Source organism: Raphanus sativus, chromosome 1 (assembly GCF_000801105.2).
Source record: "Raphanus sativus cultivar WK10039 chromosome 1, ASM80110v3, whole genome shotgun sequence".
Lineage (NCBI taxonomy): Eukaryota > Viridiplantae > Streptophyta > Magnoliopsida > Brassicales > Brassicaceae > Raphanus > Raphanus sativus.
This window is the reverse complement of record NC_079511.1, coordinates 8434586-8459202: the sequence shown is the minus strand read 5'-3', so window position 1 is coordinate 8459202 and position 24617 is coordinate 8434586. Positions and strand designations below refer to the sequence as shown.

The 24617-nt window shown below is 30.3% G+C and overlaps 2 protein-coding genes and 1 long non-coding RNA gene across 3 annotated transcripts; 1 reads left to right on the top strand and 2 right to left on the bottom strand.

Moving 5' to 3' along the window:
* Positions 1-1753: 1753 nt before the first annotated feature.
* Positions 1754-5039, bottom strand: LOC108857645 (protein DA1). Its single transcript, XM_018631689.2, has 9 exons — positions 4389-5039; positions 3938-4199; positions 3500-3846; positions 3289-3409; positions 3103-3186; positions 2878-2997; positions 2587-2799; positions 2248-2488; positions 1754-2169 (listed from the first exon to the last, which is right to left on the bottom strand). The coding sequence occupies exons 2-9, from the start codon at positions 4130-4132 to the stop codon at positions 1853-1855; spliced, it is 1638 nt and encodes a 545-aa protein (XP_018487191.2). The 5' UTR covers positions 4133-4199; positions 4389-5039; the 3' UTR covers positions 1754-1852.
* Positions 5040-11519: 6480 nt separating this feature from the next.
* LOC108840725 (3-oxoacyl-[acyl-carrier-protein] synthase II, chloroplastic) lies at positions 11520-15554 on the top strand. Its single transcript, XM_018613583.2, has 14 exons — positions 11520-11995; positions 12267-12457; positions 12560-12763; positions 12862-12972; positions 13055-13150; positions 13261-13306; positions 13399-13478; positions 13821-13889; positions 14082-14166; positions 14357-14511; positions 14590-14670; positions 14816-14875; positions 14951-15118; positions 15299-15554. Exons 1-13 carry the CDS (start codon positions 11740-11742, stop codon positions 15065-15067), a joined length of 1551 nt encoding a protein of 516 aa, XP_018469085.2. The 5' UTR covers positions 11520-11739; the 3' UTR covers positions 15068-15118; positions 15299-15554.
* Positions 15555-21659: 6105 nt separating this feature from the next.
* LOC130496812 (uncharacterized) lies at positions 21660-22542 on the bottom strand. Its single transcript, XR_008935963.1, has 2 exons — positions 22503-22542; positions 21660-21813 (listed from the first exon to the last, which is right to left on the bottom strand). It is a non-coding gene; the product is annotated as an uncharacterized LOC130496812 (long non-coding RNA).
* Between the last annotated feature and the right edge of the window lie 2075 nt (positions 22543-24617).

Here is a 24617-nt window from a genome sequence, read left to right as displayed (position 1 = left end):
TCGCAAGTTTGGAGGCGGCAAAACGCTGTGTTTGCGTTTGCATATTCAAAATAGAAGTATGGAACAAATGAAGTTTTTTGAAACGATATGCCTATGTTCAAACGACATATTGTTGATAAAACGAAGCATTTTTACATGTCCCCATTGTCATTTTCGTCAATTGGAGATGATTGAATAATTTTTCTTTGTCAATCGAGATGATTGAATAATTATTGAGCGTTTATTAGCCGGAAAAAGATGCGTTTGCATATGTGATACGGGGAATAATCATATGAGGGTAAATGGAACAAAAAGGTATTTGTAGAAATAGAATTCGCAGTCTTTCCAGCTAAAAGAATCTATTATTGTAAAAGGAAGAGGGTACATGATGTTCCATGGACCGATTCTATGTGTAGATGGTTCATAGGTTGAAGGGCACATGTGTTGCCTAATTTTCGAAGTTCTATTAACTGTCCTCAAAACAAAAGCACGTGTCTTAAGTTTGCAATTCCATTTTCTCATACGAAAATACCAAATCATACAAAAAAACATTAGAACCAAACCAGCTCCTTTCCAAGTATATTCCCATATGCGTATGTAGTGGATACTATTAGAAATAATAACGTAGATATTTTGAAGAAAAACAAGAAAAGGAAAAGAAGAAATGTTCTTGTAGGATAGTTTACTACAAGACTACTGGTAGTTAACCCGGGACGTGCTTGTTTGAATGAAATAACAAGAAACTATAATACAGATCTATAATTATAACTAAACGGTTTAGTAAATAATTTTTTTTAATATGTAATTGTTTACGTTTTAAAAAATTATTGGAAACAGAGTGTCGGTGGTATAAGCGAGAGAAAGAAAAAAGCACGAGCAGAGTCCCATCATACATTAACTATACAGTTTGACCTTTGAGCCTTTGAGGCTTTTTCTTAATAAAAAAAAATGTTTAACCGGTACATTTCCTAACATTTTCAAACTTACTTATCCTCCAGTGTTAGATTATATGATAAAGAGGTTCTTCCAGTTACAAAAAAAAAAAAAAAAAAAAAGAGGTTCTTTTACATGAAAGTATAGCGAGTGGGAAGTTATTTGACTACAGTCAAAACTCAAAAATAACAAGTAGAGTGACTTCTGAGCTTTTATTATAGTCTTTATTATAAGCAATACGTGACAATGGTATTGACAATGGAACACCACGACACAAACAGTACCATTCAAAATCACAACAAACCAGACCGGGATAAGATCTCCGGTTTGGTAGATAAGAAACACAGATCGAAGGTAGGTTTGTGGTTTGTTTCACATCCAAGAAAAGGAAAAACAAAATAGGTAGCTCGTCAATTTTAATCACTGTAGCTTGAGTTGATCTGAAGCAAATTAATTCTTAACCAATCACAATTATTAAATTTGTTATAATCAAAGCATTACAACCGTACTATGACCAACAATCTGATACAGAGAGCTTACTCGTTTGATCTGTTGATCACCATATCTTATTAACAAGCCCAGTGACCCACATATCCAATCGTTTGGCCATTATCTAACTCCGACAATTAACAAGTAACAACTGTCAGTTCTTTAGCTTTGTTACAGTCAAAAGACTTGTATGATGAAACAGTTATATATCCAAAGACTTGTTTACAACCAGTTATTACTTGTTAGTATTCAGTTATATAGTTTTTGGTTCAGTTCGGTTTGGTCTTTGGTTTGATACGGTTCAATTTTAGATTGGGCCAACTCTGAATCTGATAATAGAAATACAAAAGAATCATGGAATGATTACAACTATAATTCAATCACATAAGAATAATGATGATCCTATAAATAAAAAAGGGTATCACAATCGAAAAAACAAAAGACTTTGTTCTTAAACCGGGAATCTACCGGTCATCTGTATATGCTCAAGTGTTTTTGGCAAACCATACTTGTTAACCGCTAACCTCCCGGCCCTGAACCCGTCTCCATAAACCGGAGAAGCATCAGACTCGATTTGGTGCTTGAAAAACTCACCAAGCTTCCTCTCGTACTGCGATCTTGGTCCCTTCTTCACTCCTCTAGAAGAAGAAGAAGATGATGATGCAACATTGCTGTTTCTTGAACCAGAAGCTAACTCTGCTTCTAACCACTTATGAGCCATCACTTGACATATTCCTTCTTCAACGTCCTGGCTCAGTGTCCGGAAGCCTATTCAAGACCACATTGTAATAACACGATTCAACAATGTGGAAACAAGAGAAGAAGCAGTCTTAATCAGAAACTCACCTTTGAGGCGCATCCAGGCGTGCATCATCTCATGAGCTAGAATCGAACCAGTGAGTAGCCTAGGGAGACCAAATAAGATGAGAATGGCAGTGACCTCGCATTGACGCGTTAGCTTGTAAGGCTCTGTAATCATATTCCCAGCCCAGTTTCCTGTCCCATGCTTCGATCTCTTTCTCACAGTGCTAACAGTTTGTTCTTCTGAAAGACAGAGTCCTCTTGTCTCTGGCATGTGATAGTGACCCTAAGAGAGCCACACAACCAAAAAGCTATAACACTATTGAAAAAAAAAGAAGCAAAAACGTGATATATTCACTGAAGTAATAATTTTTTTATACTCACATTCTTTTCACCTTCTCTGGCTTCGTTAAGTGCTTGCCTCTCAACTAAAAGAAGTGGAACGTCCTGCTCCACCTTCATGAAAAGCCCTTCGTAGAATTCTTGTATCTGCAAGTACAGAGGCTGGCATTGAAAAGTGTCCATGACCGCTGAGTCCAGACACTCGAGACAAAGTTTCCGCCCATCGTTAAGTTCAACATATCCTGTATTCCGTGGCTACAAAAATAAAAAGAAACGAAAGTTGACATTTCGACTTTGAGCTGCAGATGTTGGTTGTGGGACAGTAAGACTCACCTCCATTCTTTCGCAACTGCAACATCTTGGGGTAGCATCGTGTTCATGAGAAGGGCAATACTTCTGGACCCAAAAAGGATGCGCCCTATATTCAATAAGACCAGCATGGTTTGTTGGAATCTGTCACACAAGAAATCAACAGAAGATAAGTTGCAATATCCGAAGAAGTCAACACATAAAAAGCCACTTTAAAAAAAATGGAAAAAGGTTAAAGATTTTACTTACAAAGAGGCTGCAGACATCACACTTTGGATGATATCTCTCTCTATAACAAGCTTTGTGAAAAGGGTAGTTACCAGATGTTGAGAACTATTAAGAAAAAAAGAAAGAAAAAGGAAAACATGTTATGCATTACTTCAAAGGTTAACTACAACCAAATGAATAACAAGTTGGAAGAGTTTGACTTCACACCTCGTACTCAGAAATGGGGTGCCTACAGCCATAACATCGAAAACATTCTGGATGCCATAGTGCATTCAAGCAATTCAGATATCTTCCATGTCCAATCTCCATATTGCACCCAGCACAAATCCTAGTAGGGTAAGTGACACACGTTGTCGATAAGTTTACTACTTAGCTGGACAGAAACAAACTCAACAGACTAATCATCAAAAAGTGAAACCTGAAATCCATAGGAAAAGCAGTAGGTCTTGGATAATAAATATCTCCATTGGCAAATACATTTCCTCCACCTCCACCTCCACCTCCATTCATATGTCCGTTCCCGTATACGTCTCCACCAGCCCCACCATACGCACTCCCAACATCATAACTGCTTCCATGTTTCTGACGCGGTGTACTATTCCCAACAACCATACTCTCTTGTATGGCTCTAGCGAGTTGCTCATCTTCATCCACCATTGCGTATTTCCCTGTATTATTATTAGTCTGTCCTTGACTCTCTTCTAGTAGAGACAATGCGATTGCACGGTCTATTTCTTCATTCTCCTGGTCGTTAGATGTATCCTCCTAGTAAAAGGGAAACAAAGAAGAAAAGGTTGAAGCAACAGAACAGAACAGAGCGGAGGTAATGTTAATATAAAACAGTCATAGTAATAACCTCAGAGGTAGATGGTTCCTGAGTATGATGAGGAGTATCATCAGGATCAGGATCAGGGTCTGTATCAGCAGCACTAGGCTCATCATCATCATGTGGATAACTCTGATAATAGCCGCCGCCATTGTGATCGTGGTCATTATTCCCAACCCGGAACCTCTGGGTAGAGCCTTTGAAGATCTTGTTAAACCATCCCATAGTAGTAACCTCTTCCCTAATAACTAACTAACTATCTGCTCATATAGTCAATAAAACTTCTTTTCACCTGCAACAATCATAAGATCTCTGGTTTCAGACCAAAACCCTAAATTCAGACAAAAAAAAAAGAAACAGCATTTTGTAGACTACAACAAACGATTAAACCACAACCAATTAGGCAAAACGAGTTCAAAAAATGAAAAACCAATTCAGCATATATAAGCGGTGGAGATGCCTGAAAAATCAAGGCTTTTACCTTTGAGAAAAATTAAGGCGAAACCCCCCTGGATCAGAGAGAAGATCTCAGTTTGCTTCTACGCAACCTCCCGAAAAAAAAAAATCTAAAAACCTCCGCTTTTAATGAATACACGAAACGATCGAATGAAGAAACTGAAGCCAACAGGGAGAATCTTAAAAAGGACGCCCCTTTAGCTTCAAAACTTTGGAGGAGAATCTAAGAATCTTTACAGAACGGGATAGAGAAATGAGTAAAGGGAAACAAAAAAAAAGAAAGGAATCTCTTCTTCTTTTTATTTTTAATAAAAGAGAAACAAGAAGGTAAGGTAACTTTGACAAAATCAATGTTCTTCTACTTCAAAAGGAATCAACCCAGAATGTGCTTCATTACTACGCCCTCTTATTTCAAAAAAAGTCAAAATCTTTTTTTTTTTTTGTGCAAATGCATAAACCCAAATTTACAACAAAAAAAGGATTTTTTTTTTTTTTGCTTGATGAGGATCACGAAAGAGGTAGGAGTAAGAGATCGTTGATCGAGAACTCTGGATTGCAGAGGATTAATTAGCTTTTTTTTTTCTTTCTAAAGTCTCCGCGTCGGATGTTTTTGGTCGTCGAGCTTCCTTGTTTTCGCGACGCTGCGAGTTATTAAGAGAAACAATATGCGATTTTTAAAAGTCAATTCTTGTCTGCAAATCTTATTATTTTTGCACATTTTTTTATTCATATATCTAAGATACTTTAAGTATTGTTTAATAATAATAATCGTGACATATTAACCCAGATTGTTTACTCGATTTATAGGATAATATCGATTATCTCGAGTTTTGATTCACACAAAGAATTATTTTAAGGTTTTGTTCTCAAATTTGTTAACTTTCAGTGGTAATTCAGCAGCAGAAAGCTAGGAAAGGAAAAAGAAAAGAGAAAAGTATATTTAGTATTTTCAATAATGAATTAATGATATAGACGAACTCTGAAAAAGCTTGATTTATATCTTACAAGCAAACCCAGTTAAAGAACCTTTTTATTCTAGAAAAGCAAACTTTAACTTGAAAGTAAATTATTACTGGGGTAAGAAAACGGTAAAGGGAAGTTTCAAATTTCTTCAAAAAGTAAAGTTCAATCATGTCATATTGCATTAGTCTCTGGTCTATACACAGTTACACGCACGTCATAAGACGCTAACGTATACATTTTACATGAACGTATAAAATACTTGAGAAATGAAGATGCAAGAATTTTGTTAATTAATAAAGCAACTCGTGTTATCTGTATGAATATACGTGTCGATAAACCGGTGACTAGAGATATACGTGAAGTCTCCGTTTCATTTCTTATACATTCTCGGAAGTTATGGTGACCGTAGAGGACCGTAACTGAGACTTTTAGCTGGCTTTTAGAGGCCCATAGCATTACAAGCCCAGACTTTTATTATCAATACTATTAAACTTTTGGATGCCCAGACTTTTATTATCAATACTATTAAATTTTTGGATCATGACCTATTGATATAGGTTTAGTCCAACATATTTTATAACTACATTTAAAGTAACCACTTCCACTAATAACTTCCACTAACAACGATTTATGCAACCGTAATATTCGTTCTTTTTTAGAAGTAACCGTAATATACCTCATACTATTAAAAATTGAAAGGTATAAAATTATTCATTGGTACAAACTCATACGTGACTATATAGACTTCATGAACATTTCTTTGATGATATTAACTATTCCACATACAAATCATTAATAGAAATACCTTTACAACCCAGATACAATCCCACGTTTAATAACTTTTGTTAGTTTTAGACAAAAATAAATATTATTTATTAGCTTGATAATTTTTTTTGTCATCTTTAGCTTTATAATATATAACTAGGATAAGGTCCGCGCCTTGCGCGGGATGAAGTTGTTATTTTTATTATGTTTTAGAGAATGAAACAATAGTTCGGTTTCATTTAGATTAGGAGTGTTCAATCCGGATATCGGGTTGGTTTCAGTTATGTTCGGTTTTTACTGTATTTTGGTTAGTAAAATATAACTACTATTCTAAATCCATTTTTACTTCGGTTCGATTTGGCTTATATACCGTCGGTTTTCAGTTTATTCGGTTTTATACCAAAAAATAATTATTTAGTTTGAGATCATATTATATATTATACGAATTTTAGAGTCATGTTGTCAAAAAGTCATTTACTAAAAAATATTATATATTTAAATAAAATAATAAAAAACAAAAAAATGCTTCTATCATCTGATAAAATAATCCAATCTAGAATTAATACCAAAGCTCTAAATTTTGAAAATAAAAATAAAAGACAAAACCGAAGCATGAAATAAAAGCTTTTATATTCTTCCATATTTAGTGTTCATCAAATTAATATGTTTTCGATTGAACACAGTTCTGTTTGTTTAAAGATAAAAAAAAGTTGTAAAGAATTTCAACTAATTGTTGATCAAATTTATAATCTTTACTTCAATTTAGTTATTGTTAAAATAAAACAAAATATCGAAAAAGAAAGACTAAGAAAATAAGAAGCCTCAGTTGCAGTAAATTGTTACTTAATTACAATTCAAGTGATTCAAGTGATTTACAAATTATAATTATGGTTCAACTTATATAACAAATAGATATTCATGAGTCGTTATAAATATATACATATTTACATGTTTCAGTTTAATCGGTTATAAATCAAACCATATCCAAATCCTACGGTTTTTATAAAATTACATCCATTTGGTTACGACGGTATATACCAAAACAAAACCATATTATCTATTTCTGTTCGGTTCGATACTCTTCGGTTTAGCATATTGAACCGTCCTAATTTGAATATTAGTTGGTTTTGGATTGTTTTTTATCATATATTAATATCCTATCGTAGAATTGGATTTTAAATTCATATTTTTTGGAACCTTACATGTAAATTTTATATTAAAAATAAAACATAAAATACATAGTTTGAACACATTTATGTAGAGTGTGAAAAAATTTGTTAGAGTGTGAATGTTCATTCTTAAATAATTGTGAGACTGCCACATTCCATTATAGTGTGAATAAATTTCTTAAAATGTTTTTCCTTTAGTATATATATATATATATACAATGAAACCTCTATAAATTAATAATTTTGGGACTACACCAAAATTATAATTTTTTATTAATTTATAGAAATTATTAATTTATCGATATACTAATTGAACCAAAAATTCAATTTGGGATTATTAAATTATATTAATTTATATAGATTTTTAGTGTGTATTAATTTATTGATTATTAATTTAAAGATGTTATACTGTATACTATATATGAGATATGTTGGGCTGAACATTTGTAATTGTAATTATGTACTAAAATCTATTTTGAATTTATGATGAGTCTGATCAATTTGGGCTTAAATTTTTTATCACCATGTTTATATCTATAAAAACTGTAATATGGTCAATAAGTCATTTTTTATTACAAAAACATGTTTTACAATTTTTTAATATTTAACTTTCACATCATTGAGAACTATTTTAATGATTTTAGAACCATCATCTTCTTATTTCCAAAATTGAATTACTTTGACTTTAGTCTTCCACAAAGTTTTGAAAGCTTTCAACTGAACGAATAAAATTGATACATCCAATATATATTATTTAATTTGAATATTTATAAAATAAAAATTCATGTTAGTACAATTTTATAATTATCTGTATCTTATTATAACAAAACAAATTAAGCTATTGATCACAAAATTTTCAAAGTGATATATTCAAATTTCTAATAATTTATAAACGTTTTGAAAAATTCAAAAAATAACATATAAGAAAAAATCTAAATGTTTTTAATATATAGTTAATGTGATTTTTAATATCTTTTAATAATATAAAAAAAACTAAGATACAAAAATTGCTATCAAATATTCACTATTCATAATAATTAATTTTCATATATACGTTAATTATATTAGGTAATTTCATAGCTTTTATTTAAGGAAAGTGCGAGATTGTTTCTGTACATTATTTATAAATTCGATAGTTAGTTTAATAAAAAGTGTAATATAAGTTAAGATGGACCAATTTACTTTTCTAAGAATAATATATTTTATATATTATATTTTATATAGTTATTTATTAAATGAAACTTCACAATCATACGGTTCTATGATCATTTATATCGTTTTATAACAAAATATTTAAATCATTGATAACAAAATTTTCAATGTGAAAAATTTAATAAGTTTATAATTTATAAATGTTCTTGAAAACTCATTGAAAGTTTTGAAATTAAAATATTTATGTAATATTATATGGTATATAGTTTAAACTATATATTTATTTGTTTTATTATTAAATGATACTTTTTACTCATATGGTTTTAAAATCATGTGTATCTTTTTATAATAAAAGTGTTAAATCATTGATCATTAATTTTTAACATAATAGTTTAATAGTTTTAGTCATTTACTGTCATTTTTTAAAATTCGAAATATAACATATACGAAAAATCTAAATTTAATTTTATAGCTAATTCGATTGTTTAATTTATTTTAATAATATAAAATTAAACAAAAAATGATGGAGGAGATATAAATTGTTATCAAATATATATTATTAGATACATTAATTGTCATATATATATATATTAGTCATTTATGTTAATTTCGTAGGTTTTATTTAACGAAAGAAAAGAAAATGGTAATTATATCTAGCGGAACAATCATAAATTCTTTTATTGTAAATATCATATCATATCATATAGTTTGACCAAAGAATGTATCTAGCGACATATAAAAATCGAATGTATCTAGCGACATATAAAAATCGAATGTGGGTTTAAAATCATGTGTATCTTTTTATAATAAAAGTGTTAAACCATTGATCATTAATTTTTAACATAATAATTTTAATAATTTTAGTCATTTATTGTCATTTTTTAAAATTCAAAATATAACATATACGAAAAATCTATATTTTAATTTTATAGCTAATTCGATTATATAATTTATTTTAATAATATAAAATGAAACAAAAAATGATGGAGGAGATATAAATTGTTATCAAATCTTTATTATTAGAAACATTAATTGTCATATATATATATTAGTCATTATGGTAATTCCGTAGGTTTTATTTAAGGAAATAAAATAAAATATTAATTATATCTAGCAGAACAATCATAAATGCTTATATTATAAATATCATATCATATCTATCATATCATATAGTTTGACCAATGAATGCATCTAGCAATATATAAAAATCGAATGTGGACCTACTTATTTTTCAATTGAATGTAATTGACTATCTAATTGAATGACACCTAAGCATTTGGGTCTTTTTTAATTATTACAAAATTGAGGTTACAATTTTTCAAATGTTTCTCAATTAATATATAGAGGATTATAAATATTTGTTATTATAATGATAAACAACTACCAACAGCCCATGAGTAAAAATCATAGCTAATATATAACTGAATATATAGTTTTGAAAAAGGATTAAAATTTAGACCAATGCAATAAAAGTTCATGAATCAATTAAGATAGATAATAAATATAAATATCTGTTTATAATAAAATTTAATTATTTAATTTATATGTTCTATCAAATTACAAACATGATCAGTTGATATTATTATGGAAATATTATTCACAAAAATATATTTTACAGGTTTTAGTTTAACGACTTTTAAATAGGTTATTCGATTAAAAATATTTACTAAATGTGATTTTACTTAAAATTAGTGAACACCATATTAACATATTCACACACACACATATATATATATATATATGTATATATATATGAGTTTTGGGTAGGGTTAACAAAATACATTAAAAAGAATTCAAACATTTTTTCAAAAAAATTGTTCGGTTTTCTATGCGGGTTGGATTTGATATTAGTTTTCGGATGTAACACTTTAAAAACCGTCTTAGTGTATATGCCAAATATAATAGATGATGAGACTTTGATTTTTGGGTCGATTCCGAATCATTTTTTGGATACAAATATTGTTGACTAATTATGTTAGGTAACTACTACGAAAATATAATATGTTATAAACTTTAGAACTAAAGTTTAAAATAATTTATGAAATACATATGACATAAGCGTATGGTATAACTTGACATATTTAATATAGTTACAAACAATTATATTAAAATATTAAACACAAATATGATTACCAAAAAAAAAAATTAAATTCATCATAAAAAATGAAAAATATACCCGCATTTGAAAAGGCGGGTCAGAATCTAATTAGAAGATTAAAATAGAAGAATCATAGATTGCTGACCCATTTGTAGAAGATGGATGTATCAAAAGTATCTATACCAATCCGATCCTATGCCGTCGAAGTTCCCAGTAACCCACTTTCTATGCTCCACCATATCATGGTGTATGCGTAAAAGCAGGTAAAAAGATGTAGTCTTTTGTTTTGTTATCTAGTTCTATATACTCACTCAGTCACTCGGCAGATAGACTACAAAGCTAGCCACATCCAAACATATATGCATGATATAAAATATAGCCAAAGCAGCTGAGTAGCAGTGATGCATGCTTAGCTACTATCCCACTATCAGATCTGACCAAGTAACTATAAGTTCGAGTACAAGGAAATACCTTATAGTTCTCTTATATATTTAATCATGACTCATGAGAATTCTTTTACAACTGCATGAACATCCCAAAATAAAAAGTCATTCGTTTGCCCTATCACTGGACAACGCTTGAATGAATAAATAATTGACTTTAATATTTTTTTTTTAAATGTTAAAAGACTTTTAGTGTCGCTTCTTCCTTCGATAACACCGAGGTGGTTTTGCGAATTATTTATTTTATTCTAGACAAAATCCAAATCTAATTTTCGAAAACATTTGTTAAGGACCAGATAAACACAATTATTTGTTGCACAAAAAAACATAATTATTTTATGAAAAAGACTACGTAGCAACTTTTAAATAATTTTGGCGTGTAGTAAGTCATTTGTTTAAATTTCACTCCGTCAAAAAAAATAAAAAACTAAAAAAGCTTTTTTTTTGTCAACTAAAAAAGCTTAAGTTCTCTATAAAAAAGCAACAAAAAATTGAAATAACTAATTTATTCTGGTCGTTAACATTTTTGGGGATATATAATAAAATAAAATGTTATTAAACTTTTTATTCCTCTCTCTCTCTCTCAGAGGTCTCTCGCGCTTTGCAGATGTTCAGAGAAACGACTTGGCGTCTCCCTCCGCACAAGAACTTACGCCTACTCCAAACACTCAACTGAGTGAGAGTGAGAGAGAGAGAGATCAGATAATCATTACTCGAGAATAATCCAATCTCTTCTTCTGCTAGATTCTCACACCTTTCTCGTTTTCTCCACCTTCATCCGAGAGTATGACGATGGGTGGTGCGTCTTCCTTATGCGATTCGCTAGTGGCTGCTTGCATCTCCTCCGCCACTCAATTCGACACTACGAGGAGTAGTAGCCGCTGGCCTCACCGGAATAGACTGCTTAGTAAATGCTCGCTCCATGGACCCCAGCCTCTTCTTATGAGTTCCCGTGACAACAATGCCTCATCCTTCCTTTTCGAATCTAATCACACTTTCTTGAATCCAAAGCAAAGGAGATTCAATCGAGCATCAGCCTCTGGTATATACCAAATTCCATCTATTTTTTATTTATTTTCCTACTGTCTAGATTCTTAGCAGTTTCTGCAAGTTGACCAACTTAGGCTCTGAATAAAAACTGCGGTTTAAGCGGTGCAGGAGAAGCGGTTCAACTGCGGTGCGGTTTTAAAAGTTATAAAAACGTATAGAGATAGAGTATAAGCAGAGATTTTTGTTACTGTTACTGTTGGTAGAAGGCTTAGTGTTTGAAGCAAAACTAATTTTTATTATTATTATTATTATTGGGTTATTAGGGCAAGTCACTACTCTAGAGATGGAGAAGGAAGCAATGGTTAGCAAGAAACCTCCTCGACGAGTTGTTGTGACTGGCATGGGAGTTGAAACACCACTAGGTCATGACCCTCATACTTTTTATGACAATTTGCTTCAAGGCAACAGTGGTATTAGCCCTATTGAGAGTTTCGACTGTTCTGCATTTCCCACTGTAAGCTCTCTCTCTCTGTTATATATATAATGTCAGGAAGGAGGCTTTTTCTCTTTGGTAGTTTTTTTCTTTTCTCACTCTATATGTTGCCTTTGTTCCAAGAGAATCGCTGGAGAGATTAAATCTTTTTCGACTGGAGGATTGGTTGCTCCTAAACTTTCCAAAAGGATGGACAAGTTCATGCTTTATCTTCTAACCGCTGGCAAGAAGGCGTTGGAGGATGGTGGGGTGACTCAGGATGTCATGGCAGAGTTCGACAAATCAAGATGTGGTGTTTTGATTGGCTCTGCTATGGGAGGCATGAAGGTATCTTATTGTTCTGAAACAAAAATGAAAAGATTTGAAACAGTTTTGGACCCTCATGTGGAAATCTGTTTCTAATTGTTGCATTTGCTACTGTACAGGTCTTTTACGATGCGCTTGAAGCTTTGAAAATCTCTTACAGGAAGATGAACCCTTTCTGTGTACCTTTTGCCACTACAAATATGGGTTCCGCTATGCTTGCCTTGGATCTGGTCTGACCAATATTATATGTCGTAATATACCAATCAACTGGCTGCACGTAGGTTTTGACTTTTCTTCGTTATGGTACATTAGGGATGGATGGGTCCAAACTACTCTATTTCAACTGCATGTGCCACCGGAAACTTCTGTATTCTCAATGCGGCAAACCACATTACTAGAGGTGAAGCTGTAAGTATCCTCCATCCACTGGGAACTTTTGTTATAATATGGTAGTTAGTGTTCATGGTGAAACTATTTTGTGTGTGACACTTGGCTCTCTTCTTCCCTAAAACTTATAGGATGTAATGCTCTGTGGTGGCTCTGACTCGGTTATTATTCCAATAGGTGCATACTCTTTGCCTTTCATACTATATGCATCCCTTTGTTACCGAACTTTGTGCCATCATCAAAATCTCATCTCATGTGTACTGATGCAGGGTTGGGAGGTTTTGTTGCCTGCCGGGCACTTTCAGAAAATAATGATGATCCCACCAAAGCTTCTCGTCCTTGGGATAGTGTAATTTCCCACCATTTGACTACCTCTTATCCTTTTTATTTCAATATTCTCTTACTGTTCCTTTTGAATCTTGATTACTAAAAAAACGTGAATTTTTAAAATATGGGAACCTAATAAACCTATACATGGACCACATGGTGATTCATCACCTCATTGAGATCTCTAATGCATTAAAGGGTTTTCTAGTGATACTCATTTAAAACATTGGGGGAAACCATTGGTGTCAGCTCTCTTTGTCTTGGCACTGTAAAGATTTTTTACAGACAAGAATGTCCAGTGCATCTAACTCGTGTAGGATAATACTGAAAGATCTATTAAACCTGATTCTTGGTTGCTAAACAGAACCGGGATGGATTTGTCATGGGAGAGGGAGCTGGAGTTCTGCTTTTAGAAGAACTTGAGCATGCCAAGGTTTGTCACTCCTTTTAAAAATTGCAAACAGAAACGGATGCCTCTTGTTTTGCCTTTTGCTCCATACTACTTGGCCACCACCTATTATTCTTCAAAGTTTGGTTACCTCTTTTTCTTCAACGTTTTGTTACCTCTTTTTCTTTTCACAAATGAAAATGTTTATGTATAAACTGATATACTCTGCTTTCGAAGAAAAGAGGAGCAACTATATACGCAGAGTTCCTTGGGGGTAGTTTCACATGTGATGCATATCATATAACCGAACCACGTCCTGATGGTAATTGATTCTCTGATCCACTGAGCTTTTTTTTTCCTTCGCCTGATTTACTTTTCTATGAAGTTAAAACGATATCTATGAGACGAGCATTATTTGGTTGCTCGAGAGCATATTTCTAGGCTTTACTTTCAATGGTTTCTTATTCATTCAACCCTTTTTCACTGAAGGAGATATCTAATATCATCCGCAGGTGCCGGAGTCATTCTTGCTATCGAGAAAGCGTTAGCTCATGCCGGGATTTCTAAGGAAGACATAAATTACGTGAATGCTCATGCTACCTCTACACCAGCTGGAGACCTTAAGGAGTACCACGCTCTTTCTCACTGTTTTGGCCAAAACCCTGAGGTAAAATTGTTATTACCTACACCGCATTTCCTGTCTTGATGTCTGTATTTTCTCACGTGCTCTCTGAAAAATTGGCAGCTAAGGGTAAACTCAACAAAATCTATGATTGGGCACTTGCTGGGAGCTTCTGGTGCCGTGGAGGCTGTTGCAACCGTTCAGGTTAATGACACTTTTAAGTCTATTAGACATCACTATATCAAACATGAAAGGAACTTGTGTATAAAAACAATCAATTTTCTTTGGATGAGGAAAGAAGTTGAGTGGACAAAACATTTAACATTATGTGACATTCTCACCCCTACAGGCAATAAAGACAGGATGGGTTCATCCAAATATCAACCTCGAGAATCCAGACAAAGAAGTGGTATGACTGATATAAATTTATAGTTTGACATCTCTGAATGATTACCACAACCTCAATTACGAAATGATGGATCAGGATACAAAGCTGCTTGTGGGTCTTAAGAAGGAGAGACTGGATATTAAAGCAGCCTTGTCGAACTCTTTCGGCTTTGGTGGCCAAAACTCTAGCATCATTTTCGCTCCTTACAAATAAATGAAAGCCGAAAAGTCCAATGCTGTGTACTCTTGAGTAACTTGCTGTAAGGTACATCTTTATTTCTTCTCTTCTCTTCCATATATTTTTCTTTCTCCTTCTTTAATGCTATCTTGGCCCATCGTTGATGCAATCTCAGATTTTTTTTGGGGACAGTTGGCTCCTTACGTAACATATATTTTAATAAGATAGATATCCTTGTCTACAAGAACTTCCCATGTTTTGATGCAGTGTGTACAAGAACTTCCCATGTTTTTCGTAGTGACATGATTCAGGATTGGATTAACTTGCACACAGAGTTTAAGCAAAGTGGAAAAGAGAACAAAACTGATGAGGTAGCTGAGGATTTGTCATGAACAATCTGTTCTTTGTGTGCGCTGCAACAACAATACTTCATTTGTCATTTTTCTTAGTAAGATTGCAATATTTGAGCTAACATTTCTTGTATTTGTCTTCTTCGAAAGCTTTACCAAAGATTCAACATCTATCACGCTATGATTTTGTGCACATATCAGAAAATTTTGATATGTGCCCATTCAAGTTAAGTTTCTTTAGGCCCATTATCATTTGGACCAATAACACTATCAAAGACATGGAAATTTCTTTAGGCCCATTATTTTAATATTTCTAAAACTTAGTCAATCTTTGAATGTAAAACATTTTTAATGTGAAACAATTATACATTTGTTTTTTTATTTTTTAGTTTTTTGATCAAAAAAAATTATACATTTAAAGAAACAAAAGTTGGTAACTAAGCATTTTTCTAATGATATGATTGGTTTTTTTGTTACCATCCGCAAACATAGTTTTTACGGTTGATAGGGGTTGTTGGCATTTTATAACAATCATAGAAATTATTATAAATCGCTTCAAACGCTCTGAACTTCTTAAATTCAAAAGTTCTTGTGTTTATGGTTGCGGATGGTCGCGGAAAGATATTTTTTTTATTTAAAACAATATAGAAATAAAAATAAGAATATTCAATAAAATTTTAAATTGAAATAATATATATATATATATTATAAACTTTGAAAACAAAATTATTTTTTCTATAATTTTAAAAAATTCAATAGTATAATTTTATATTTATTATAATATTATAATTTTTAATACTTTTATAATTATATAATATGTAAATGTTGTTAATTTAGTATTTAACTGCTTCTGTATTTGGTAGGCAGCTAGTTATAAGTATCCCAAAGACTGACCGATTTCAAACTGTTGTACCAGTCGTACAAATCTCTTAAAAACGTTTAAAACCGTATTCAACCATATTTGCAAATGTCCGCAACCGCTATACCAGTCAGACCCTAAATTGGTATCATTTAAGTGGATTTTTTAAAAAATTTGTATCATTTGAGTTAAAAAGTATGAAAAATTTAATAATTAAACTCATTCCTCCATAAAAATTAAATGAGTAAACAAATTTAGGTAAAAACATATACATCTAAATCAATCAAGTTCACCGATCAAGAACCCTTTTTCTCTCTTTTCTTAGAGAGATGAAATTCTCTGGACTCTCTTACCACAATTTTATCTTTCAGAGGGTCGAGAGAGGGTTCTTGCTTTTGTTTTTGTTTTTATGTTCATAGTCTCTACTATTATATGATTGAACTTTATCTGTAAAATATGTTCGATCTATGATCGAGTTTTTACTTTCGTTCTTACGATTTTAATGTGCTTTCAAACCAACATCTAGAGATGTTAACACTGGATAATTACCCGTAGAATACCCTAAATCCTCCTAAAAGTTTTAGCTAATAATCCGTAAGTTTACTTTTAAAATTTAACTTTTGGTTTTTGTTTTAAAAATTAATGATATACTTATTTTTTTTTTTTTGATTTTGTTGTAGTTTGAGTTTCTGAAAAAATTGAATGATGATCTTTTAGTTTTAAATTTACTATATTATATTATTTTTTGAACATGAAATAAAAATTAAGAATAATATATTTACTAAGAAGCAACAAATAATACAAGATATTACCACTTCATTTACATTTCTTTATTAAATAAAATTATTTCAAAAATGCAAATTAAACAGATAAACCAAAATTCATATATATATATATATATATGACAATACATAATTATTGCAGTAAAAAGAAAATATATAAAAAAATCTAATCAAAATAAAAATTAGTTATATTTTAAAAATCTTCTATAATACAAATACTATAAACAAAAATATCAATAGTTAGATTTTTAAATATATTCACTTCCACACATATTAAAAAATATAGAACTGATAGTTAATTTATTATTTAAACATACTAAATAAAATTAAAATATAGTTTTATAAGTTTGGTAAACTGTATATGATTATTTAAATATATTTTTAGTTCTGAATTTTGTCTTTTGTCTTTTTGGTATTTGAAAAATTTGATTAATGATTTTTCGTTTGATATTTTGACGTAGAAGTCTATTTCTTGTTATTAAAATAAAATTAAAATTATCAAAAGAATGTATCACAAATTTTCATAAACGGTACCAGTTGTAAGCATATTATTCTTATTAAACATTTTTCTATAGCAATTATCATTCTTGTTTTCTATTAATACATATATAATAAAACAATTTATTTTAAAAAAATTGAAAAACCACAGTAGATAAAGAAGAAACCATGAAAACTTGACTTTTGATTTTATGTTAAAATAGAGTTATTTGCAAAAACTAGTTTCCCTACATTTTAGAGAACCTATTTTTTCAAAATCATAATTGGATGCAAAATAACTTTTGGGAAAACAAAAATCAAAAACTAATCCAAAAACTGCAAAAACTTATGGTTTTACGTAATCTTTTACCCTAATTCTCATGTCAGTCACGACTCTCAGCCACAAAGTCGCAAACTTAGATCTTGAAATCAAGTAAAGTTTCGGTCTTTGTTATTGCCCAACACTTGTATTGCCTTGTGTACTAGCTCCACAGGCGTCGCCTCTCGAACCTTGGTTTTGCTTCAGAGATTGCTTGAGAATCAGGAGCGTCGAGCCCAAGCTTACACCAGACTTAAAACTTCAAAAGGTTCGATCTTTTTGTTGGAAATTTCTTGGAATGTTTTAGGCTATTAGTTACTGTTTGGGATTCACCAATGGTGGAGCCATGACTTTTTTTTTTTTTTTGATTAACCTGGGGTATCCCGGGCCTATGGAAGGGCCCAAACTAATTTCCAAGGGGAGGTGCAGCCTACGGATAGACCCTCTTTCCGGGTATGCAAATGGGCCTTAAAGCATATGCCTATATCTGTGTTGATGTCCAGAAATCATGACTATGCCTATATCTGTGTTGATGTCCAGAAATCATGACTTAGTTCCCTCCAACAGGGTTCGAACTCACAACCTGGATGCAGGAAGGAGTCCGTCCTTACCATTGGACCATGATGTTCTGTTGATGACTTTTGCATATTAGAATTATTTATTCTCTATAAATACACATTCAAAATTACAAAGGTAAAAAGTTTAGTAAGAAAATTTGTTTTATCCTATTTTAAAATATTAAAATCATATTATAATATTTTTTTTACCAAAACCATGCGATAATCAATACCATCACTTAGTAAATAAGAAACTTCAAAAATGAATCTATTATTTATTTGACAAATTAAAATAAACAATCTGAAATTTTATAAACTTTAAGTTAAAAATTATCTTAAAATTTAGGAATTTAATTATCATAAAATATAAAATATAAAAAATTTAAAAGAATACGAAAACTAACTCAAAATTGAAGAGACAAAGAAAGAACTTTAAAGTTGTATTCTGAAATTTGTGTTTTCTAAAATAAAAAAAAAAACTAATTAATTTTTAATTAACTAACAAAAGTTAGTAATTATTGTTATATTTAAATTTGGTTTAAATTTATTATGAACCCAAGTTTAGTTAATTGGAATTTGTTTCTGTAAACCCATTTAATCATTTTTTGTCGTCAATTTTATATATTAAACTGTGGAAGTATTACATATTGTTTTCCAGGTTATTACATATGTTGAGCTTCTTTAGCTAGTCTATCAGCTATGACATTACAAGACCTTTTAGTTTTTTGAAAATGGAACCCATTTAATCATTTAGTTAGGTAATTAAATTTTATCATCTTATTTTTAGTGTGTTTGAATTTTTGTGGGATCAGAAATAATATTTTCATGGGATCAGTACATTACTTATCTAAAGAAATACATATACTTTTCAAAATGAGGTGGGGTCAGTTGACCCACTTACTTTGTAATGAATGAGCACATGTATTTACATTATGCTTGGTGAGTGGTGTATATTTGTAGTATTTTTTTTTTTGCGTTGACGAAGAAAACAGGTTGATTATCGGGCTTTTATCAAGACAAACCTAAGAATTCAAGTCAATTGCAAAACCAATCCCTTTTTTTTTCTTATTACTATTCATCAATGAATTTTCCAAACCATCCTTATGTCTTCGAAATATTTACAAAACTACCATTATTATATTTTTTTTTATATTTTCGAAAATGAGAAAAAACCTATTACACCCTAAGCATTTCTTCTTATTTACAACAATGTCATCATCATCAATTTTGCAACCACCATTGAACCACCATGTTTGAGCTCATAAAAGCTCAATAACACAATTTTAACCACTTTTTCTCTTCTCTAACTCAACAAATCTTTCATTTCCTCTACATTTCTATCTAAAAAACTCTCACAACTTTCATTTTCATCTCACAAAATTCACATTTTCGAGTTTCTTCATTAGTAAATCGTCAAAGATGCTTCCTTTTGCTCAGTTTATGAGTTTGGACGGTTGAAAGGGTCGGAATCGAGGTTCACACCGGCAAAAGGTAGCTGTTTACATGGTTTTCACCACTTTTTCAGTCTGTGTCGCGATGGTAGACTGCTTTATATGTCTACACAAATGTGTAGACGTACGATTCCGTCTATTTGTCAACGAACAAGTCAGTTTCGCAATTGACCTTTTTAACTTTTTTTTGTAACGCAGACTTTCCCAGCAGTTTACATCCTTACTTTTGACTACAAAAACAAAAATCTACGTAGACCTATCAAGACGGCTACGTAAAAAAGGTTGGTTTTACATTTGACCTCACTTTTGACTTTCTTAAGTAGACTTCAAAAGAAGTCTACGAAATGTAGGCTGCCAAAGAAGTCTACTTAAGGTCAGTTTTGCATTTGACCAAAACATTGACTTCGTTGAATATGTTAGTTTTGTATTTGACTACAATGTTTTTAAATAAAATAAATATTTTTTAAATTGTAGACTTCCAATGCAGTCTACGCATTTTTCACAAAAAAATATAGACTGTTCGTGAAGTCTACATATTTATTTTGGTCAAATGCAAAACCAACCATGGGTTTTGAAGTTAGACCTTATGCGAAGTCTACGAATCTGTAGACTACATATGAAATCTACATTCGAAAGTCAAACAATGGTCAATTGCAAAACTAACCTTTCTCAAAAAAATTGAAACATGTAGACTACATATGAAATCTACCTTCGAAAGTCAAAACTTGGATGAGTTCTGGTCAATAACAAAAACTAACATTTTTTATGTGGTAGACTAAAAAAGAAGTCTAAATGTATAAAGTCAAAACTTGGATGAGTTCTGGTCAAATAAAAAAGTAACCCGTAAAATTTTCAATTGCAAAATTAACCCAAATAGTAGACCTATTTGACCGTCTACAAATGTAAACTAAAACGAACGTCTACACTGTCGTAGACTGATTGAACAGTCTACATAGGAAAATAAATTAAAACTGAATTTCTGTATTATTCATAAATGTTTTGGTAGATTTTTTTGTTTGAAAGTGCGTGTTAGTTAATCCTAATGGGTTTGAGTGATTTTAAAAAGAAAAACAGTTGTAATTATGAAATTATAGTACTTTTGATTTTACTATGTTGTTAGGTGTTAATTGTAGACATATTTGTATGTCTACGTTTGTAATTTTATGAAACATGAAATATTTATTCGTTAATTATGTAAACTTGTATTTTTTTGGAGACAATGACTCAATTACCGACCGTATATGGAGAATGAGTGGAGAAAGGCTCTTTGTTGGAGTTGGGAGAATGTTCTGTATATATGATGGTTGTACACATGGTGAACTTATGCATGTCACGAATGATCGACAAGTGCAGAATTTGATTGAGTTATCTAATACACACTTTGTACGCCTTTGTGTATCAAGTCAAAGCTAAGTACACTACAAATTTTTGGTTTGGATATATGTTATATAACAAGTGTAGACGTCTTTCTAAATTTAAGAATGTAAACTACATTTGAAGTCTACGTCATAAATTCTATTAGAAGTGCATTTGTGTATTAATCATCATATATTTTTTACTATATAGTTATGTTACAATGTGTGTTAGTAAATTTTAATGGTTTTGGATGAATTTCAAAAGTTAATGTGTTATAATTATACACTTGAATTTTTTTGCAAAAATTTGTGAATAGTTTTACTCTTAAAATTTCTTGAAATTTTTGTTTAGATTTTCTTCTACTCACATGTGTGTTAGTTATTGTTTTACCTCATGGTGGTTTCACTTGTTTGGTTGATTAGTTCTTGTAAAAAACCAATATCTAACAACAAATTAATACTACCATACAAGTGAAACAAAACTAAAAGTGAATACAATTTTTATTGATTATGCATCCAAAATTATTAAAAAATGAATATTTTATTATGAGAAAATATTACAAAGGAATTTATTTGACTGTGTTTGATTTTTCATAATCTTGATGCCTCAAATAAAATCTTGGAAAAAGTACCTGCAAAGTAAGATACAGTTATGAGAAAAAAATAAGATACAAAAATAAATCATATTTTAGTAGACTTTTTATTAAGTCTACTTAAAGTTTATTGTTCAGTAGACTTTAGTTGAAGTCTACACTAACGGAAAACTTTCAGATCCAAAATTGTACATTTAGAAATTTGAATTTTTTTTTTCTGAAGATATTTCAAAAACTATTTTTTGTCAACCTTGTATCAAAGAAAAAGTATAAAATATGAATCTATAAATTTAGTTCAATATAAACACAAAATATATCTATAATGAATAAATGTAAATCTTACATTTTTAGGAAGATGATTTGAAAATTTTGGAAGAGAGTATTTGCAAAATAAAATAATTTTATGAGAAATAAAATAAAATTAAAATAATATTTGAGTGAGTTTTTAATGAAATCTACTTAAAAATCAAGGCTATTAGACTTCAAGTGAAGTCTACCAGCCCTGACTTTTAGATAGACTTCATTTGAAGTCTACCATATAGAAAAAAATAATAAATCTGAAAAATGTATATATTAAAAAATATCAAATAAGTTTAAATCTAAAAGCTTTAGAAAATATAATTTATATGAAAATAGTAATAAACTAAAGACATAGAGTTTGAATATGTAGCTTTATTTTAATATAATTACAGAAAGAAATATTTAAAATCTATAAATGTAATTCTTACATCTTTTGGAGGAGGAGATAACAACCATGGAAGAAAATACCTGCAAAATAAGATAAATATTAAAAAAGCATAAGAAAAAAGACTAAAGTCATATTTTGGTAGACTTCCAGTGAAGTCTACTTAAAATGTGTGGTTTAGTTAACTTTATAAGCAGACTTCATTTAAAGTCTACACTGTGAGATAATTTTCAGATCTGAAAAAATCTATACATTTTGAAATATGAAAAACAGTTTTAAATCTGAAAATAATTTAATATAAAATTTATCAGATAAAATAGTATAAAAGTAAATGCACAGAGTTTGATCTATAACTTTATTTGATTATAAACTTATAAATACACATTTAAAATCTATAGATCTAAACTTACATTTTAGAGGAGGAGGTGAAAACCATCAATGGTAATACTTGCAAAAAGATATGTGAGAAAGAAATAACATAAAAAATACACATTTAAAGTCTATAGATCTAAAACTTACATTTTTAAAGGAGAAGATGAAAACCATGAATCATAATACCTAAAATGACAACATAACTTTGTGAGAAAAACATGAGAGGATTTTAGAGAGAAATGAGAGAGTTTAGAGAGAAGGGAGAGAGTTTTAAAGAGAAGTGATAGAGTTTTATAAAATTGTGCAGCCATTTTAGAGAGAGATTGTGTAAATTTCATTTATATATGGAGACATAAATGTAACTAGGTTAAAAGATTGCCGACATTGTAGACTTCTTTTGAAGTCTACTAAAATTAAAAATTAAGAGTAGGTTTTATTGTAACGTAGTAGACCTTATTGAATGTCTACAATGATAATTTTATTATTGTTGTTAATTCATTATTGTTTTAATAATTTTAACATAAAATTTACTGAACTTTATTTTTATTTTTTATTTAATAGTTATAGTATGTGATTTCACATTTTATTCTTAAAACTCAATTTAATTTAAAATAATAAATTTTTGTTAACAAAATTTAAAAATGTAGACTGAAAACGACGTCTCTAGCATTATAGACTTTATTGTAGATCTACGAAACCCTAAACCACAAATCTCAAACTCTAAATAGTTTGTTTGATAATCAAAAAGTTTCCTTTACTGTATCAAATATCAAAGTTACACAAAATATAAACTACAAAACATTAATAAGCAGATTTAAGTCAATAAAACAAAAAAAAATCAAAATCTAAAGTCTAACCCTAAAAATCTACCACTAAGAGACATAACATGTTACAACTTTTTGTTTCTAAACTATGAACATTGTTTAACATATGGTTACCAATTTAGTATATATTCCTTAAAATTGTTCAGTTATATACAATTTTAATATAGTTACTTCATATTATCTATTATATTGATGATTAGTTCAAATCTATCACAATAATTATTTTTATACAATTTTAAAATTAAATTAGTAGATTAAATTTTGGTGTAGACTACACATCAAGTCTACAATTTAGACTTCGCTGAAGGTCTAAAAATATGTAGACTTCAGTCTTCTACATGTAGACTTCCAAAAGGATAGAAGCGTAAATACAATTCCGTTTTTTTGTTTAGTCATAAGGACTAAATAGTATTTTCATCAGCCTTTTAGGTTGGTTCTGCATTTGATTGAAATTGGGGTACACCAATGTATTTTTGACTTCAATATTTAGGTTAATTTTAGCAATTTTCCCTTGATTATCAGTGGTTCTGAAACTCACATTTTAGGTGCTGGTATGTATGTATGCAGGCCAGAGTTCTACAGGCTTTAGAGACAGCAGGTGTTTTCACCTCTGGTGGTTTGGTCTGGACACGGGATCATGCTAGCTCACGGTGGAAATGTTTTTGCATTATGTTACATAATGCAAAAATTTATGTATTTGCTTATAATAGCATTCGGACAATCGGACTTCTTTATATTACACCAATTCTTTATCTAGTGTTTCACTTCTTTAGCGTATAGAAAATAAAGCATCAATATTTTGTGAGGTTGTGCAGTTATCTTCATGATTAAAAAATAATCAAATTGTATACAAAACATGATTAAAAATTAAATATTCAATATATCAAAATTTAGTTTAAAACTATAAAGCTCATAACATGATTAAAAGTTAAATATTTAATACATATAAATTTAATTTAAAA

Coding starts and splice junctions, on each gene's coding strand:
- LOC108857645 (XM_018631689.2), bottom strand. CDS start 4,132: ATGGGATGGTTTAACAAGATCTTCAAAGGCTCTACCCAGAGGTTCCGG. Junction 2,489..2,586: donor CCAGAGAAGGTGAAAAGAAT/GTGAGTATAAAA, acceptor TGGCTCTCTTAG/GGTCACTATCACATGCCAGA. Junction 2,170..2,247: donor CGCCTGGATGCGCCTCAAAG/GTGAGTTTCTGA, acceptor GGTCTTGAATAG/GCTTCCGGACACTGAGCCAG.
- LOC108840725 (XM_018613583.2), top strand. CDS start 11,740: ATGACGATGGGTGGTGCGTCTTCCTTATGCGATTCGCTAGTGGCTGCT. Junction 12,764..12,861: donor CTGCTATGGGAGGCATGAAG/GTATCTTATTGT, acceptor GCTACTGTACAG/GTCTTTTACGATGCGCTTGA. Junction 13,307..13,398: donor CTCGGTTATTATTCCAATAG/GTGCATACTCTT, acceptor GTACTGATGCAG/GGTTGGGAGGTTTTGTTGCC.